The 20,897-nt window shown below is 36.0% G+C and overlaps 1 protein-coding gene across 39 annotated transcripts in view; it reads right to left on the bottom strand.

The window, feature by feature from the left end:
- Positions 1 to 424: 424 nt before the first annotated feature.
- Positions 425 to 20,897, bottom strand: part of SLMAP (sarcolemma associated protein) — a 143,403-nt gene continuing 122,930 nt past the window's right edge. For 21 of the 39 annotated variants that reach the window (XM_032323126.1, XM_032323168.1, XM_032323185.1 and 18 more), the window contains 7 exons: positions 16,500 to 16,622; positions 15,385 to 15,459; positions 13,514 to 13,834; positions 12,945 to 13,062; positions 9,681 to 9,852; positions 5,756 to 5,890; positions 425 to 2,321 (listed from right to left, as the gene is read on the bottom strand). In XM_032323126.1, the coding sequence (XP_032179017.1) occupies positions 2,229 to 2,321; positions 5,756 to 5,890; positions 9,681 to 9,852; positions 12,945 to 13,062; positions 13,514 to 13,834; positions 15,385 to 15,459; positions 16,500 to 16,622 (1,037 nt within the window). In that variant the 3' untranslated portion in view covers positions 425 to 2,228. Of the gene's footprint in view, positions 2,322 to 3,704; positions 3,795 to 5,755; positions 5,891 to 9,680; positions 9,853 to 12,944; positions 13,063 to 13,513; positions 13,835 to 15,384; positions 15,460 to 16,499; positions 16,623 to 20,897 lie in introns of all 39 variants that reach the window. The other 18 variants (XM_032323142.1, XM_032323192.1, XM_032323277.1 and 15 more) reach the window with 3 other exon arrangements.

Genomic DNA, 20,897 nt, shown 5'->3' with positions numbered 1-20,897 from the left:
TTCTTAACAACTATTACTACCAGTGAATAATCCTACTCTTTATTTAACCTGGAAGTGAACTGAATGAAACTGGAGGGATTGCTTATGAATAAACTCATTTATATTCTTAAGAAAAACTGGCAGTAACTGCAAAATCCCATTAATTCAATTTGAATAAAGTAAATATTGATACTAGACTCTACATTTAAAGAGACTTGTCTGGCAAGTGAGTCACGTTTTAACAATAACCATCGTAAAAGGGGGAAAAATTAGAGCAGTAAGTTGAATAAAAGGCTAATAAAACTCAAAGGAAACAGCTCAGTGTTTTCTTTTAAACCCTGAAGAACACCAAATATATATTATGTTGCATTAAGAGTCATTTCAAGAAAAGATTATTAACAATAATAGTAAACACTAAGAATTTCAATGATATCCAACTCAAAAATGCATAGGGAGAGTAAAGTTATTTTATTAAATCATGCACATCACGTGTGTTAGTGCAAATAGTTTAATCTGTACTCCAGAAATTCTATTGTACTTTATATCTTTACAAAATAGATTTAAAACAATTATTTACTTTAAAAAATGTAATTCTGAAGTTAAGCATTTCAGAACAATATTTGCAATAACCTATATACAAGAGGTACTGGGTACCACTGGCATATTAGCATTCTGTGGTGGAGTGGCTTCCTGCAACAGAAAATGATGAAATGAACTATATGACAGCATTTTCTACAAGTCGTTTGTGACTAATTCCTCCATAAATCTAGTGATCCTCCCAACAGCAAATCCCAAATAGCTTAAAATATAACCTTTAAAGTATAAACAACGACTGCCAAACATCACAAGGCAAATTATATCCTAAACTTCTATTTCAACATTTGGCTAGGCCTGTGGATTGCCACAGAACAATCAAGCCAATTCACTGACATCCCTCCCAGTCTTCTTTGACTGAAAAATTTAACTATGTGATACTTTAGGATATTCTATGACCTAAATAAATTTTATTGACATAACTGTGGTGCCGCACAAAACCATAGCTAAACTTTCACTTCTGTGTTTTAAATTTATAACATCAAGCAGTGTTTAGGTGCCTCACTGTGCATGGAACACTATTAATCTTGGGAATAATGCTTCTCATAAACAGAAAGTTCCAATTAACAACAGTAAAAAGAAAATAACCATTTGCATACCCGACCAGGAAATCTGTTGGTAGGTAACAACAGCTCACCTTGAACATGAATTAGCTTTGAAATATCATAACCAAATTAAGTCAGTAAAAGCTTATCTAAAGAGATATTAATTCTTTCTTCAATTAAACATGCTTGGAGGAAGAGATGATAGAAAAAAAAAATCATGCTTCCTAAAATGCTGTATATGAGAAAGTAACTTGGCTTTTAAAGAAAATATCTCTTTAAATACATGAGGTTTAATAAATTACATTCCAATTGACTCAACAGTTTGGTTTACTGCACTGAAATTGTAGAATTGTTTTTGCTCCCAGAAATACTTCAGTTTGCTCAAGAAAATACACACTCTCATGGAAAGTTTTTCAAAGTTGATGTCCTCCACATTGTCAAGTCACATTAAGGCTGAACAAGCGTGCACATATTCCCCAAATTATCACTAGAACAGAATATTTTCCAAGTGTATTTCTCTTTAAAAAAAGAAAGAAAGAAAGAAAGAAAGAAAATCCACACAAATAGTTGTCTCTAAGTCTTGTTCCCAATAGCTCAGTGGTTTTATAACAAGTAAAAATGGCGTAAATATGTAAAAAATATATATATATGTGTATATATTTCAAACTGATAGGCACTGAGCACACAGGGCCTCTCTTCCCATGTATGTACTGGTTGTTTGGTTTGGGTAGTTATCGAATCAGAAAAATGAATTATCTGGCCATTAGAATTCAGAGTAAAATACCCATAAATTTAATGTTATAAATAATTTGGTGTACCAAGAAGCCTACTTTAGGCCACCATAATATTCAGAATCTCAACATACTAATTTAAAAATTACATGAAAAATTGCAAGCAAATTACTGCTTACAGTAGAATAAAGTCACAATTTTATATCCTCTTTATAGATAGATACATTTTATATAATTTAAAGCAATGACCCTACAGCTGTATTCTTGCACTTCTGCTGTCTTAAGAGGTAAAAAGGAAGAAAATGGTTCTGTTTGTCCCCAGCATGAGTGTGATGCCAGCTTCTAAAGGGAGGACGGTGTACGGACTCAAGAAACGCTCTCATGGAGACGCTCTGGCAAGACCTGGCACGTACAGCACGATGGCTGTCACCGCAACCAGGGCAGCCAACATGGGCATCCAGGGCCAGGGTTTCTGTGTGGAAAGAAACCAAGAGTCAATATCGCATTCTTCCCTCTCTTTTCATACCTATTAACCCCTTGGTTCCAGAGAATCCTGAATACTTAACAGAATATTAGAAAAACCTTATCTTTGCAGGAGAATACATTTTAAAAAGCAAAGGAAAAAAGGTGAGGGAGTACAGGTGTGAGGAGAGCTGTGACAGCAGGAACGCTTTTAGAGGACGGTTGTGTGCAAGTCTGAGACAGCTCAGGAAAGTCTTAGGCAGTTTTCAATTTCGTTACAGTTGAAACCTAATAGTGACTTCTAAGAAAACCTGTGGGCTCAGCCTGCTTTACTTATTCCAGGATCCATATATTACAACTAACGGATATACATGGATGCCTGGAATACATGTCTGCCTAAATGTTTATTTCTTGATAAAAACCAGATTTGTATGTTGGGGTAGTTTTACACAAGCAGCTAGTGGGTAAGGTGGCAGAAAGAAAATGGTCTAAGCTTTGATCCTCTAATGTGAGACCACAGAAGACAAGCTCAGATGGGGTTCAAGACAGGGAAGTACTAATAGGACCCTGTCTCTTTGACACTTTTGGTAAAGACCATGTCCAATGTAGTAATGTCATGGATTATCTCGTATGTTCTACTAACACACATGCTTGTTGCAGGTAAGCATGGGTGGGCGACTCCCTATTAACTTTCAGAGGGCCTTATGAAACTAACGTGCTCTGGCAGACAGCTTTTACTTTCACTAGCGTACTGAGAGTCTTAATGACAAAGCTGGCTTTTAAAGAAATATTCTGATTTGCAGATCAAGGCTCAGAGAGATATGGGATAGGTCTAAACCTATCATAAGTATGTACACATTGGGGTTGAGATTGCAAGCCAATGGCTCATTATGCTAATCTTATCCTTTTTCATCTTCATAGCCACAGTGTAAATACAGGTAAAGAGTTGAAAGGAAGAAACTCTACACTATGGAATAGAAGAGGGAGAGGAGGAGGGGAAGAAAGCTGGCTGAAAATTTCAAAGAGGCAAACGCTTCATTTCTCATTCAAATATGATTAAACACTTAATTGGGGGGGGGGTACCAATATTGCAGCAATTCTTAGTTTACTCCAGTTTGCTAGAGACAAAGACTCAGTTAAAGGCAGCACATTAACAACTGGTTAGGTTGGAATTAATTCATGGTTAGCAGTACTACAAAGGAAACAAGACAAAATGTTATGTGATTAGTTGATTGTTCAAATCATTCGTATGACACAATACATGGCATACTAAATGAAGGGTTTGCTTCAGGTAACGAAATACCTGTGTGGTTTTGCCATGCACTATATTACAAATATGGCACAAACAGGTGACGGGGACAAACAGACAAGGACTCAACAGTAGTGCTTGTACCTTTCTCTACCACAATGGACCGAAACACCAAAACAGGAAAGCCAGGAATAGGCCGATGAATACGGCTGGGACGGGTTGTAATATGGAAGGCTAAAGAAGGGAAGGGATATTAAAATCATTTTATGCTATAAAAAAAATCAGATAAGATGATTTAGACCCATGGTGGGAAGGAGGGTAGGAAGACTGAAGTAATAGAAGTAAAAGCACTCAGGTTTTGTACTGATTCAAACATTTTAAAGACATCTAATACAATCTAGAATGACGGGACTGTGGTACGAACTACCAGTTTAAAAGGGACAGCTGGAGGCAGTGGACAATGTGGGTGCCCCTAATCCCTAATGAAATGTAGCACTTCAAGACAGAGCAATGGCAACACTTCACCAACTAATGCTCTGCTTGACCTTACATTACTTTTGTTCCACAGCTGGAATCCATTATTTGATAATGTAGTCTCTTAGAAATGGCTAAAGTTTATTTTATCCCTCCATTGAAACCTTTTTTTAAACCAAAATTGTCTTCTTCGAGATGGTGCTGCTTTTAAGCTTAAAAATAAAACGCCTTGTGATACATGCTTCCTAAACCAAGCAAGAGATCTGACACAATGTGTGATAAACACTGGATATATAAAGACAGCCAGCTGAGTCTCAGGGTTTTCAGTTATGTTATCAGAATATAATACATTTTTAAAATTGGAAAGAGTTACTACAGTGAGTTTTATTTCAGAGAAAAATTTAGTACCTTAAGTCTAATACCACAGAAAAAGGAAATTCACCTTTAAGGTAAATTCTTGGTACAGCTATAAATAATAATAGCCAGGTTACTTTTGAAAGCCTCTAAATAGTACAGAGGCATCCATTCTGATTATGCTAGATGTCTTCATAGGTTAATTTAGTAGAAGGCGGACTGAAATTCCATACTCAGAAAGATATGAATTAACACAAAAGAGAGAAGTAACCAAACCATTATAATCTGATTTCAGAAGAGTTCTGTAATCTACGTTTCCAAAATAAACACAATTTTGCTTATAGCATTAAGCCTCCATACCTAATTTATCAACTTCTGAAGGGCTTCTACCTAAGCAACAAGACTTCTTTTTCTAAAAAGCTAAGACTTTCTTTAGCGAAGGACAGCTGGACACAACTCATGAGCATTCTGTGTGCAACTGTGAAACTGGATGGCCATGCAACGTCACTCTTTCATACTCGTGCGGCAAAGTTAAGCAGAGTGCTTTCCTCTGTAGGAAGGGTGTGGCTTACGCCACTGCAGTGTCCAAGCCATGACAGGAATTTGAAATAAGTCAGAGCGCAACCAACTACACTGAACAGCCATCAGTTAGGGCCCACAAAGGCAATGATCACCAAAACGTAGAACACAACACTTATTTAGTATATGTAACATCTTTTTAAAGACCATCTGCCTTTCTAGTAAATGAAAAACAAACTAACAGTAAGCTCAATTTATATGAAAATGTTCCAATTTCACACACACACACACACACACACACAGCCCTACAGAAACTCAATAAATATTCCCTAATATTTATAGGAGGTTAAAAAGACACTAAGCTTTTTAGGAATATGCTTTAGTGATAACATTATTGGTATAAAATGAAAACTGTAATTAAGTTTCCATTTTTTGATATAGCCAAATGCTAAGGAGTCAGTATGTACTACTCTTTCTTAGGTGGGTCCCTGGTGGTACAGTGCTTCATCTCTCAGCAGGAGAAATGAAGTGCCAGACGATGGCTTGGTGACAGAACTTCAGATTCATCTGGGAAAATCTGACAGTTCTTAGGTAAATTATTTTCTTGTAAAAAAGGCTCTTCCTCCAGGCAGTCCTCAGGCTCTTCTAAGGATACTGGTTAAAGGGGCAAATTCTTACTCAAAAATTTGACAGCAGAAAGATTCCATCATGGAATTTCATAATGAAAAGTTTAGTTAATGTACTATAAGCCTTAATTTCTCAAATCAGTAATAAAGTCCTCTGAAAAATCCATTTCAGGGCTCTCACCTGCCTCTCAGTCAAAGCTAAGCCAGTTTGCAAAGACTTACATTATTTCCTTTCTCTCGGAGCAGCTTCAGGTTGTCTTTACATTGTTTGAGCTCATCTGTGATTGATTGTTTTTCCTGCTCAGTCATTTCAAACTTCAACTTCAGTTCTGAGAGTACAGTCTGTGTCTTTTCATACTAAAGGCAAAGAAAAAAGAGTGTGCAGACTCAACTTAAAATGGGTATGAAGTTATGGTTCTAGTCAGGCTTAATACCAGACCTTATTTAGCCACCTGCAACATCAAAGTCAAGCCTTTTTGTTTTCAGGAGGTTAAGAATCATTTGCACTAATAATAGGAAGTCTTTAATGTTAACTTTATTCTACGTAAGAACTTTATGGCCCTGGAGTTAAAAAAATAAATAAATAAAGAGAAATCACCACTGTGCCATCTGTTTCTAATCTAAAGGGTCACTCTTTTTCCATTGAGTGAGTTAGAGGAGAAAAGTAAAATAATTTTCAAACTGACCCAAAGAAAAGCAAGTACAGAAAAAAACTCCGTAGGTTAATTAAATGGCAAAGTTAGGAAGTCTGAGTTTATATCCTGGTAACCAATGTCAGCCAAGCTATTTTAGTCCTAAGTGAGAAGTACTAACTCCCATTATGCTTTCCTTCACCCAGGCATCACTGGGTAGTAAAGTGTTCTGGATAAATGAACTTCTAGGCAAATGATGTAAAGAAATACATATATATACATACATGGTACTAACCACTATGCTTGGGACATTTCTATTTTTTGACCTAGAACTTGTATAATTTGATGTTCAGACAATATGTTCAGACAGATAAGCTCTCCTCTGAATGCAGGTGACATCAATGCTGGACAGTATGGCTTGTTTCTATTTAAGTGCCAAGGAGGCAGGAATTCTGACTGGTTCTACTTCTAGATATTGCATCGTATGTGCAAGCTTCCGGTCAAAGAGCAAAACTGTTTTGCTCCTGGCTATGCCTCTGTCTCAGCCTCCACTGCCCCACTCTGCCATCTCTGAAGGTTTTAGAAGGAAGAAAGACAGACAAGGGCCGAGTATAATAAAAATGCACCATGGGACCAGCATACCACAGAGGTTTCTCTTCTTTCAGCCTATCTCCTAGAAATTTCTCAAGTGAGGACACCTTTACATGGTGCTTCTGATAATGAAAATACTCTGGAGTGATTAATTAGGAGCTCATCATTATGCACTCCAAAGAGAAGTATTAAGGAGGATGCAAATGTATAAAAAAATTAATCAGAAGAGGTGGAGGCAGAGGGATTAGCGTCAACAGAGAGATCATTAGTAAGTGGGAACAAAGACACAGGTACTGAGTGGGAGGTAAAATGTGAAGGAACTCCCTGTTACCTAACAGTGTGCCCAGAACAAGTACGGGTTCTATGCCAAACAATGAACTACAGAGTAAGATTCATGGACTTTATGACAGTTTTTTTTGTGGGGTCTATGGACTTCCTTCCAGAAGGCAGAAGGTTGCCAGCAGGCTGCCAAAGCAAATTCAGTATACCTAGACTAGTCTCTTAGAACATAATCAGTTCTCAATGATCTGATTCTTAACAGTGACTAATAAAGGATAAGTGAAAACTGCTTTGCTGACCTAAATTCTCCCTTACTTTCCTTTCCCGCTATTCTTACATCCAGCCTGCCCTTTATACCAAAGCACTTAATCATTTCTCCATTCCAGGGACTGTGAAGCAGAGTGACAGGAAGGCAGCTCAGTCAGGAAGAGCCTGCTGTTTACCTTCAGCATGTGAGCAGGGTGGGAAGGGCTCTGGCCCCAGAGCTGGGTGGTGAAGCCAGACAACTTTCCTGAGTCGGTCTTTGCACCATGGACTTGTGTACTCAACGCTTTATGAGTTCATAAAGTACAGATATACCTACTAAAGTATAAAGAATCTTTTCTTAAGTCAGATATAAAGATGACATATCATTATTTTTCTCCTAATACTTGAGGATTAAAATTTACTTTCTCATGTACTTTTTTGGTTAAATGTTCAAATACAAGTTGCCATACATATGGAATTTAATTGTTGGAACAAAAGGTCACCTTCTGCAGCCTTAATTTCCAACCTGGCTTGGATAGCATTTTTGCTCCATCTTGCTTTCTAACTTGAAGGTGAGATAGGAGCTCAGTTCTGATTAAGAGGAAAATACCACAAAATACTACCAACACCTTTGGTTCTTCTTCATAAAAATAAGCATATCTGGCTTGCTTAGCTTGTAATATTTTAGCCTGTTACAGTGCTGAAGATACATGATACTGTGCACATTAAGCATGATTCTATGAGAGAAAGGAGAACAAAGGGGAAATGTTGAAAGAGAATGTATGTGCATTAATAAAAGGTAGTAATTCATTTGCAGTGGATTACACAGATACAAGAACATTTTAGTTACAGACTAGTATCCAGTAGTTGACATCAGGACAAACAGAAAGAGAAGCAATTTTACATTACAAAGGAGTGTGATGACTACACATCATTTCACAATGGAAAACACTGAACAAGAAAATAGAGAAGAAACATACTGACAAGTTCACACATGTTTTTAAATGTGCTGCATTTAATGCAATCCAAATCTATCAACAATTTAGATGCTGTGACAACATGCCACTGCCATTTGTGGAAGCAGTTAAAGCATTTCTCACTGATTGCTCAGTGACCAAAAACAGGCAAACAAATAATGCAACAAAACGGCCAGTGCATTCAGAGTAACATACAACAGAATCATCTTCCAGCCACAGCATTCTTCCCAGATTTTGAAAGAATTATGGCATATGGACTGGAAGGACACAACGTGCTTACAGTATTAAATACTAGGATATTTGGCACAAAATGTGTGTTCCAACTAAATAAAATGAGATTGCTCCCAGAACACATATCCTTAGCAAGAAGATAAAAACAAACATATTACAAAATCAATATGGCCACACATAAATAAAAAATGTTACAGGTTTTTTTTCTTTAAGAACAAACATGAAGACAGAAGAACAATAATCATGTCCACGTTCAGGATACTACAAGGAAAGGGAAGTGCAAAGAAAAACTGCATTGACTGAACAGATTTCCTAAAAACAATTTTGAGGAAATTTGTTATTAAAGACAAAGAGTTGTCTTCAACTTCCTTCTACGTATAATGAATCCTTCATTTAAAAGAATCTTCTGGTCGGGGATGGGCCCCGACCAGAAGGTCAAGATGCATCAGTCTTCCCTGTCCCTGAGCTGGCCAGGACTCAATGCAGGAAGGATAAGGTGGCAGGACTGAACGCAGCTCTCCTTGCCCCGTTGTTCACTTTGTTTTCCTCAGAAAGAAGCTGGGTGGGGTTTCCAGTCCAAAACCAGCCCTCACCATTTTTAACGTGATTTTTTTTGAAAGCCACCCAAGTCAAGGTTTTAAGCAAAATGACATGAAAAGTGAGCATGCATATTTGTGAAGAAGGGGAGAAGAAGGGGGATAAAGGGGTGGGAGTGCCGGAGAAGAAAGTAAAAGGTCACAGAACACATGTTTGGCTGGCTGGCTATGAAGTGAATTTTGCTTAACTTTCAGGCCAGTGTTACTGAGGGCTTTAGACAGCATGACGGTGTGGCCCCAGTTTGTTTCCAAAAGTATTCTAAGTTAAATACGATACTGTCTTTGAAAGATAAACAATGAATTGAGTAATCTGGTATACAAAGGGCTTCTCATATAGGTCGACTAACTGGTAGAGAAAAAGTTTTAATGTAATTTTATATATTTATATTTTTGAGACCAAACCCTACTGATGAATTCTCTATATACGAACCATGATACACAGCTAGAAATCACCAAGCAGAGTCGCTCCAAGTATCAACTTTGTGACAGGTAATGTGACTTCTGCTTCCCTTTATTTCTAACTGGCATGAATATCTGATTTGGTTTTGGCTTTAAGTCCAACCATAATTGGGCTCATAATGTCTTTTCGCTTTACCTCTTTCTGTACATCCTTTGCTTGGTTTTCAGCCTTACTGAGAAGCGTTTTTAAATCAGCTGAATCCCGAAGATGCTGTTCTTTCAAGGATCCCACTTGATTCTCAAGCTGCTTCCTAGTCATTTGAAGGATGCTGAGATCACTGGTAAGCTCTAAACTCTGCTTCTGAGAACTGTAACATAAATATCAACAGTTATTCAATTCACAAAGAAACTAGACATAGCAGGAAGTCCAATTTCTTATACATTTCATTAGGAGGGATGGGAAAATATATAAAAGAGAATAAGATATATTCAATAAATAAAAAATATTAAAATACTTTAAAAATTGCATGTTTAAAAACTGTGTTCTATTTTCAGATTGAAATAATGCACAGAAGCTGAAATCTTAAAAGTGGAAGTAGGAGGTGGATGACTGTGTATTTTGTTATGTCACATATTAATTGTTTCATAAAAAGAGTCAGAGTGGATCTTTCCCAGGAAATCAGCACATGTTTCAACTATTTTCTTATTTAAGTACTTGACAGACAGGATGGGGGACAAAAACTTAAAGCTTAGGAGCCACTGTCAATTCAAGTAAAGATAAACTTACTTTAATGAAAAGACACACTGAACTGGGGGGAAAGCATGAAACAAAGATCCAGGAGACGGGGTTCTAGACCCCAGCGCTGCCACTGTTCAGTTGTGGGACACTGAGCAAGTCACTAACCGGTGCAGTTTTCTTCTCTGAGGAACCTTTTCCTGAGCTCTAAGAGCTGTGCTAGGCACTTCATTACACACACAAATAACACAAGGAGAGTCTCAGTGCCCTCCGCTGTCAAGTAAGAAGATTGAACTCAATAATTTCTGAGGCTGTTCTCTGGCTTAAATTCTACAATTACTTTTATATTTGATGTAAATAATCCAATTTACACACTAGGAAAACAGCTTGATAGGCAGGAATAGAAATCTGTGTTCAATCCCCTCTACATCACAAACAACAAAAAACAAAGACCTACATAGTGTAGCTGTTTGAAAGAATGTGGCTCCCATCTACAACAGGAATAGCTAAAGGAGAATAAAATTTTCAAGATGACAGTTTTATGCTTCTCAGAATGGATCATAAGACTCAGACTCAATAATATTAATGAAGGAACTATGGAGTATAAATCCCACTCTGATTGTATGCCAGGCAGATTCTTAAGGGGTGTGATGTCAGCCCAATATAGCTAGGAACTAAATGGCATAGAAGACTCTGTGAAGAAAGACTAACTTCTAAATACTACTGAAGTGCTGAGGAGGCTTGCCAAATAAAGTCAGAGTGCCACTAAACCAGAAAAGTTTAGGGAACAGAATTTGTCTTAAATAGTTGATGTGAGTTTAGACAGATAACTGCAACTAATGATATATATTCCACCTTTCTGGGACCTAATTTTTTAAACTGCATACTTCTAACTCATAAGGAGTTTGCTGCTTTTCAACACTTCAACAAATCTGAAATAATTAAAAAAACAGCATTTAACAACCTGCCAGATTCCAATTAATTACATTGCAAAAAAGAAGGATTAGCTTAAATCTTTAAAATATCAATAATCCCAAGGTGGAAACAATTTAGGATAATCAGTATTAGTAATCAAAGATTACTATTTCTCACTTAATAGAATATCAAACTAATGGATTCCCTAAGATTCCAAATATGAAGTATTTGAATGTCTGCATCATCTCACACTCATTTTAAACCAATCTGCCCAAATGTGCTGTCAACACAGATGATCAGTTGGTACATATATATACACTCACATGTGAATACAGTTCTGTTTGGGCCTTTATTTCGTCCTACTCAGATTTTGGAATTCTTTTTATAAAATTATATGTTATAAACATGTTTACATTTTGTTACTAATTACCTCTAAACATTTAAAAAGTAATACACATAAATGTATGAAAAGACTAAAAAAACAGGACACAACAGATATTGTTAATAAATGGTACTCTAAAAAGGCATTTTAGAGAATAAATCTGCACATCTTGTTCCTTCTAGTTTTTGATTTTTAAAAATGTATAATTTACTACAATTGTTACTGTTTATAAGGAGATAATGAGGCTGTTTTCTGATGTATCTAGTCCTTTCTTTGTTTTCTTCTAAAGCTTATTTTTATGGGGAACTGACATTGACCTTGATCACTGAGTTTCTGCTAACCCTGATGCTCTTTAGAAGTATAAACACAGGCTCACAAGAGAGTAAAGACTCCCATATCTGATGTACTGTGGGGAGGAAGATGGATTAATTAGGAGTAGCTTCAAAAATAAACACATACTACTTTCATATTCTGAATTAGAACATAAATAGTATTCAAATAAAAATATGGAATGGATCAAATTTTTAAGAAAAAAAATCAATTTTAAACTATACAACAAATGGTGGGGAAACAGGACTCCATTAAATTTGCTGGCATAAATTTATTGCATTCATTGGTTTGCTTGTAAGGTATTGGCTATTAGAAAGACATGACTGTGGGCGCCTGGGTGGCTCAGTGGGTTAAGCCGCTGGCTTCGGCTCAGGTCATGATCTCGGGGTCCTGGGATCGAGTCCCGCGTCGGGTTCTCTGCTCCGCGGGGAGCCTTCTTCCTCCACTCTCTCTCTCTGCCTGCCTCTCTGCCTACTTGTGATCTCTCTGTGTCAGATGAATAAATAAAATCTTTTAAAAAAAAAAAAAAAAAAGAAAGACATGACTGGTTTTGGAGAGTTCTTGATTTTATATACTTTATATATTACTACTCTTTAAATGATATTATTAATTTATATTAAACTCTTTTATGTGAAATTCAAAAGCTGAATTTCTATCTTTTCAATGGTATCAATTCTTTATTATAGGCATCTCCTGATTACCCTTACTAACAAAAGGAATCATTGGTGTGAAAGAAAAACAACTTATATTTGAAATTTTTATCATTTAGTTTATAGGACAAATTCAATCACTAAGTATAGATCTTTGCTGTTTACTTGTTTAGGGCTTTGGTGGGGAGAGGGGTGCTGTAGTCCCTGAATGTGTATTCTTGAGTGTGCCAAAAGGAAAGGACATGTAGGATGATGATGGAAGTCCAAAAAAGAAAAAAACAAAATCCTGCTGAAGTAGTCAGTTAGTGTGCTTAACCATCAAACGGCCAAAAGGAGTCTGGCTAAACATTTTCCTCCAAAAAGGTATTTAAGTATCCAATTTAAATTTAATTTAGATGAAAATTTAAGATAAAGAAATATTTTGAAGCTAAAAGAGTTCTTGCATACTTGTGCAATTCTTTTTCTTGCCGCTGCAGTTCTGATGATAACAAAACATTTTCCTTTTTTAGAGAATGGCATTCGGTTTCCAATACATTCCATTCCTTTTTCAACTTCTCTAGTTCACCTAAAATAGTCCCAAAACATATTCATTAATAGAGGAACATAACTTCCATAATAATTCAAAGGGTAAGGGAAATATTTCAGAGAAAAACATACTTGCCCCCTCCCCCCAAAACATGTAGATTTTGCATGGCTATTCTTTGGTTACTGCCTATTTTGTCTCTATACCTTAGGTAAGTTCCATCACTTTGAACTTCCTTAATGTTTTCTTCCCACTTCACTTTTATAAGACAAATAATTCAGTAGTATTAAAATAAAATATAAAATTATAAGAAATTCTAATTTATTGTAGAACTTGTGGACCTGAAGAATGTTTATGGACCCAATATAAAAACATTACTTTATGCAACCAAAATGTTACCAAAGAGAAAAACAGCTCAAATGGTTATTTTGTGCAAGTTATAAAATTATCATTGTGAAGAATTAAGAGCTTTATGTAAAATATGCACACTCACTTTGTAGCCTTGTTGCTTCCTCTCTCTGCTGGTCCTCACATTGCTGACATCGAAGCTGAAAACTACTCTGCAGACTTGTGATTTCTTTCTCATATTCAGACGCTGCTTTCCGCCACCGCTCAAGCTCAGCTCGCACCTTCTTAAGCTCTTCTTGTAACGAGGCAATGTCAGTGTCCCGCTCAGAGGCAGCCTTTTCTGCTGCTTGATGAAGAAGCAAAATTTCATCTCGGGCACTAAGCAGTTCATCTCGAGTGCTTGTGATTTCACTGTCCTTCTCCTCCCGGAGATTCTCAATATTGATGTGTAACCTCTGTAGTTGGGCTAAAAAAGTATATTGATCCATCATTCTCTTTGTCTAAAGCAATTACAAATAAAGGAACTGCCCAAATGGGATTGTAGTTACTACACAGCCCAGGCTGTCAGAGCTGTTTGCTGCTTTTGATTAAATAGTACAAGCAAGCCATGTTTAATGCAGAATATGTCAAAATATAGAAACACAAAGAGTAAAAAACCAACGTGATCTTTTTACTTCTCCCACACAGAGAAAGTTGCTTCTAGCATTTGGTATTTATTCTTCTAGATTTTTTTTTTTTAACATTTTATTTATTTATTTGACAGAGAGAGATCACAAGTAGGCAGAGAGGCAGGCAGAGATTTTAGGCTGTTCAGTTTTTAATTACTATAAAAAATACTGCCTATAATGCAATCCTAGTTTTTTTCTTAGGGTGAATTCCTAGACATACAATTGCTTGGTCAGATGGTATGCATTAGTAAAACCTTTGATGTTCTTTATTCAATTTGCAGTTTAAATGTCAGATCCTTAAAAAAGCTTTCTCTGATGTCTTACTTAAAAATAGCCCTCTCAATCTCTAGCCCATTACTCTGCCTTTATTGGACACCACATTTAATATTTGCTTACGGTTTATCTTTTCCATTGACTGTACATCTCATGCATACTCTATTCTCAACACTAGCAGAGCAAACAACCAAGAATTGCTGGTTGAATTAATGAATTGACAACATTAATGAATAATGCCTAATCAAGGAGGTATATTTTTTTAACAGATCTGATCCTGTGCCCTCAAGGACTGAACTTGAAACAATTTGTATGAAATCCTTGGTTCAGAAGAGAAAAATAGTCTTGGTTACTATAACATAAGAAAAGTATCGATAGAAAAAGTTCCTTAGGTAAAAAAGAATAATTAAAATAATTAAGAGAATTTCAGGCTGAGAAAGGGGAAACCTGCTTCACAAAAAAGCATTAAAAAATATGAGGACTTTTCAGTTTGCAGGAAGCACTGAGAGGTTAACAAGTTCAGAATCTGAAGACACAACAGTCAGCGTGATTAACACTTGAGGATAAAGTCATAAAACAACATGCTGGCACTAGGGGGCACTCAATGATGCCCAGGTAAGAATGCTTTAAGACAAAAGGAAGCCCTATGTCACAGAATCTTTAGGGAAAATTGCCCATACACACTAGAGAATGCAAATATAGATTGAAATCAGATTTACATAAGCTAATGGATAAAGTTATTAAATTACAAGAGTTTAAAGAATTTTCTCTTCAAAAAGACATACAATCTACCCCAGAAATTCTAACTTGACCATAATTAAACTTAAATTTCTAAAGAACTCAAATGTCTATGGGGGGTGCCTGGGTGGCTCAGTTGGTTAAGTGTCTGACTCTTGATTTTGGCTCTGGTCATGAAATCAAGCAATGCATTGGGTTCCATGCTGGGCACAGAACCTGCTTAATGTTCCCTCTTGCTCTCTCTCCCTCTATCCCTCCCCCATTCCGGGGCTTGCTTGCACTCCCTTCCTCCCCACTCCCCCCCCTTAAAAATAAATAACCCTGGGGTGTTTCATACCTTGAAGAACCTGTATTTGTTTACTGGATTCTTCAACTTGATTTCGATAGGCTTTTCTTTCTTCTTCCAAAAGAGCTAAAAATAAAACAGAATATATCTAATTTTGTGAGTTAATGTAAGTATTAAGAATTGAGCAGCTGGAGATTTCTAAGAAATTCTCACCTAAAGCTTATTGAGGGAAACAAAAGCTAAGCAGTAAGTATTATCAGTATTAGCAGTTAGGTAATTTAAAGATTTTAGGAGCACAAAACAGTAGTAAGTAATAAATCTAGTCAATTGAGTAGCAGAGTTTTCTAGACCTTTTATTACCAAGATTATCTGCTATTCTTTACATGAGGAGCATTCTTGATAGCTGCTAATCAGCATTTTGAGCTTAAATTTTAAAAATAGACTTCAAAGTCTCATGTTTAGGGCCACGTATAGAGTGAGTACTAACAAACAAAAAGCTCCCAGTTCCTCCACGGAATCTGACTCTTCCTCCTGACCAAAATGGTCATCTTAGAGGACATGAGGACTCCATAGGCCATTCACTTTCTCCTTGCTCTAAGACTCTGCGTGGTACCAAGTGATGCAACTAGGTAGTTATTGTGAATGATAAGGAAATGTAAGCTCTAGGGAATAAATATCACCAGCTCCACTGGCCTATGATACTATGGATAAATAAACTATGGGAAAAGAAGTGGTTGGGAAACTGTAAAATTCTATACCTTTACCTTGTCTGGTTGTTCCAACTTACTAAAGAATACACTCTAAAATCACAGGGAATATAAATTTCCCTTATCTTAAACTGAAGAGTAAGGTTAAGTATAACTAAAACTTAGAAATTCAAATATATTATATTTTTTCTTTTTGTTGTACTTAATATGTAATTAACTGTGAAGATCTTTCACTGGTATGGGTCTTTCTTGGTCTTCACTCACATCAATGACGTGAAGGAAGTAGAGCAACTTTAACTCTTTATTGCTTTGAAACATGTTCATAGAGGGTTAAGTCAATGTCCTAGGATCACATAGCTAATAAAGTTGTGGATCTGGAGCAAGATACTCTGCCTCTGGACTCAGTCATATCACACTGTTTCCACATCCCCTAAAAAATCAATGTAATCTTGATCTCACCTTGAAGTTCAAAGCATTTTTGTTTACTTGCTCTAGCTAGTTCCTGGGCTTCAATCAATTCCTTGCGAAGATGCTGAATTTCTTGTTTTGCCTCAATTTCTGACTGTGCACCCTGTAAGTCATCTGACAAAAATGTTTATTTTAAAAGCAAGAGTTAGTACAATACTATAATCTCTACAACCAAATATTAGTCATCTCTTTCATGTTTAGACATGCATAGTTGACGGCACACCTGAGTTAAATAAAATTTAGAAGCAAATTATATTAAGCATTTTAGTCATTTTACCCTGGAGAAAGAACACAAGTACAGTTAAATATATATTAGTAATTCATGGCAATGGTATTATAAAATGGTATTATAAAATAGTAACGGTATTATAAAATATATATTATATATACTAAATTATACATATCACTCATGTAGAGTTTATGTAAGCCTTGACATTCGGTAAAATGGGCATATGCCATTCTTCTTCATCAATTTTGAAATTGTTTGATAACAAGTCAGAAAAATTCCACTTGGAATCAACTGGAAATGGAAAAACAAAAACAAACTTTTCTTCATGAAAAAGAAGAGAACAAAATTGTTCTCTTTGTGAGAACAAAATAAAAACCAGGCTGAAATCTCCACCATGCTCACTTTGTCCCAACACTAAACACATAACAAATATTTGCTAAATTATTAAGTGATATAACCTAAATGGTTTTATCAAAATAAATTAGATCCAACATCATATCTCAAATATGTCCCTTCCCCTAATGTCTTTCTTTCCTCTCTTGTAACTCTCCTCATCTTTCACCATATTAAAATTTTCTACTATTGAACACTGCCTGGAAAAAATACATCATCATTAGGTCATATTCTTCTAGTGCATTCTATTTGATAATTACTTTGGTTTACAAGTAGCCCAGGCACAGCCCAGGCATAACAACTTCATTACAAAAGAGCTAAGAGGGGTTTCCGGATGGTTCAGTTGGTAGAGCATATAACTCTTGATCTTAGGGTTGTAAATTTAAGCCCCATGTTGGGTATAGTGGTTACTTAAAAATAAAATCTTTAGTTGTGCCACCTGAGTGGCACAACCGGTTAAGCACCCAACTCTTCATTTTGGCTCAGGCCGTGATCTTAGGGTTGTGAGACTGAGCCCTGCAGTGGGCTCCAGGCTCAGTGAGGAGTCTGCTTGAGATATTCTCCCTCTCCCTCTGCCCCTCTCCCCAGTCATGCTCATTCTTCCTCTCTCTCTCAAATAAAAAAATAAAATAAAATAAAATCTTAAAAAATATTTTTTTTAAAAAAGAGCTAACAATAAAATTTCACAGTATGATCACAGAAGGTTTTAGATGTTATACACACATATTTTCATACTCAGATTATATCTTTTTCATGCAGGAAAAAGTAAATTTGACTCTGGTTTCATCTATTATAGTCAGCATATCAATTCTCCCTTCAAATAATCTCTTGATAAGGGGGGAAGCATGTAAAAAGACAGACAGATTTTCCAGTGGTAGGAGCGCTGTCACAGTAACTATAAAACTTCTCTTCTTCCAACACTACACACTGGAATCTGCGAAGTCCTAGCTGCCCTCACCTCTGGATCTGTCATTATGTAGGACAGTGTCCTTATTAACAGGGGTATTTAGGAAATAAGTGTCATGATGTCTACATCTTATTTAAAAAAAAAAAAAATTAAACCAAAACGTACATAAAGTCTTTCATTAGGTACTTCCTTCATTGTATGTTTGTGCTTTTTTGACCTTGACACTTTTGACATTTGGGGCTGAATAATTCTTTGTTCTGTGGGCTGTCCTGTGGGTTGTAGCACGTTTACAAGTTTCCCTGGTTCCTATCCACTAGATGCTAACAACACTCCCTCTGAGTTGTAACAACCAAAATGTTTCCATATATTACCAAATGTCCCTTTGGAGGTGAAACTGCTCCATGTTGAGAACTACTTATTTCAGGCTAATAATTTGATAACCAAGAAAAAATATCAAATCTATACGTAGACTTCTTTTTCATATAAGCACTGGTTAGTAACTGTGAAACTGCTTTTTGTGTATTCTAAAAGGGATCAAAAAAATATACTGTGGATATAGACAGCCAGGTTTTTTACTGTTGGAAAACAGAATTAACAACATGGATATAGGGAAAACAGAATTAATCCTGCGGTGTAGGGTAGGATTAGAGTATGAACTCTAATAGATCTGAAACATATAAACATATGCAGATGCAGAAATAAATATAGGTATGCGAGGCTGTATATAGATACACACATATGTATGGGCATTAAGTATATGCATACATTTATTCTTAACTGTCTACTGAGTGGGCCTAGAAGCAATAAGCACACCAAATATTCAGATCTTGGTTTCTAAACACTATACTCCACTAAAAAAGAACTAAAAAGAACTAGAGCTCTTTGGAGAAATTGTTGATTTCAGTACTAACTAGGGTGGGAAAGTACAAAATGAATGTAGACATCTTTCGTGTCAGAAAGTAACTAAGGGCTCAAAGAATGCCGGTTCATGTTGAAAAGATATAAGGGGCTCCCACTGTCCAAATGTGGGAGAATGCGTCAGAATAAATAATGATAATAAAGGTTATAACCCACTGAACAACACATAAATCCATGAATTCACAATGATATAGATAAAGGAAAGGAAGGAAAGAAAGAAGGAAGGGAATGAGGGAGGGAGGGGACAAGGAAACTCTTCCTTATGGAAATGCAGAAAGCCAACTAACAAATGTAGAAAGAATTATAGATTAGCACATCACTATTTGGCAACTATTATAACAATAACTGACTCAGGCAAGAATCCTTAGTAGATGCTAACACTAAGTAGATTAAAGTTGAGGAGGAACAGGGTATTTATACAGAGTTAACATCACCAGTCACAAAACAATTCAGTATCAGTTTCCTCCTAATATGACACCCAATATTATTACTGAGGGACATTTTACAAAGTAACGGTGCTCTTCAGAAATGTCAATATCTGATAAACAAAGAACTGAGAAACTGTCCCTGATTAAAGGAGACCAAAGACATGTGACAAGTGAATACACTGTATGACTCAAGATTTTCTCTTACGATGACATAATTTTTCTTTTATAAAAGACTTTATTGAGACAAGTGACAAGATGTGAATACACTCTATGAATGTGATAATGTAATACATCATTGTAACTTTACTAACCAGGAGAGTCGTATGGCGGCTGTGTAAGAGAAACAGAAAATATTCATTTAAGTATTTAGGAGTAAAGGCTATCAGGTCTGTAATTTACTCTCAATGGCTCGGGGAGAGGGAGGAAGGTGCATGGAGGAGGGAGAGGGAGATGGATAAATCAAATCCATAAAATGGTAACAGCAAATGGAATGAAAGGTTAACATTTAGAGAATCTGGATGAAGAGCATATGGGATTCTTTGTTCTATTCTTGCAACTTTTCTTTAAGTCTGAAATTGTATCAAAATAAAAACTTAAAAGAAAAATCTCTACATACATACACATATAAATAAAGGAAATACGGCAAAATACTAACGACTGTTGAATCTAGGTGGAGGGCATGTATGAGTGTTTTTGGTACTCTTCAACTTTTCTTGTGCTTCAAATTTTTCATAATTAAAAAAGGTTTTTGGAAATTACCAATCCCAATGTCACAATCTCAGAATAAGCCCCAATCATTTCTGTCTAAATTCTTGCCCTTAACCTAGCCTGCCCTTCTGCATTCTATCCTATATTGGAATACTAAAGCAAATCTCTTACTTAAATGAAGAAATGATTTAAATGAGCACTAGGTATTATATGCAACTGATGAATTATTGAATACTACATCTGAAACTAATGATGTACTATATATTGGATAATTGAATTAAAAAAGAACCTGTCTTAAAAAAAAAAAAAAAAAAAAAAAGAACCTGTCTTGACTCCTTCTTATAACAAATGAACAAATGCAGACAACTTTATCTTTTTAAAGTTCTCCATAATCCAGTATTTACTTACTTTCCATTACTCACTAACATACTCAATTCCTATTAGTCTTCTTAGTAGCTCTGTAGTAGTCATGAGACTACTTCCTCGTGTATCTTTTGCTCATGCCATCTCCTTTATCCTCCAAGCCTGCCCATTCTTTAAAGCCCATGCTGAATGAAGTCTCTGCATCTAATCCTGAGACTGCATCTAACTCCCAGCACACTATTGGTCTCTTGCCTGATTTCTAGAGCTTGACAGTCAAACCGAAGCAAACCAGTAAGTTCTTTGCAACTCCTCTAATTGTTCAATATCTGATTAGTATACAAGATAACCAAAGATTTGCATCTAAAATGTGTATATTTTAAAAATTAACATAATAATCATAAATGAATTAATATGATAACTAGAGAACTATCTCATTTTGAGGA

Source organism: Mustela erminea, chromosome 1 (assembly GCF_009829155.1).
Source record: "Mustela erminea isolate mMusErm1 chromosome 1, mMusErm1.Pri, whole genome shotgun sequence".
Lineage (NCBI taxonomy): Eukaryota > Metazoa > Chordata > Mammalia > Carnivora > Mustelidae > Mustela > Mustela erminea.
The sequence above is the reverse complement of the archived record's forward strand: the minus strand, read 5'-3'. Positions and strand labels throughout refer to the sequence as shown.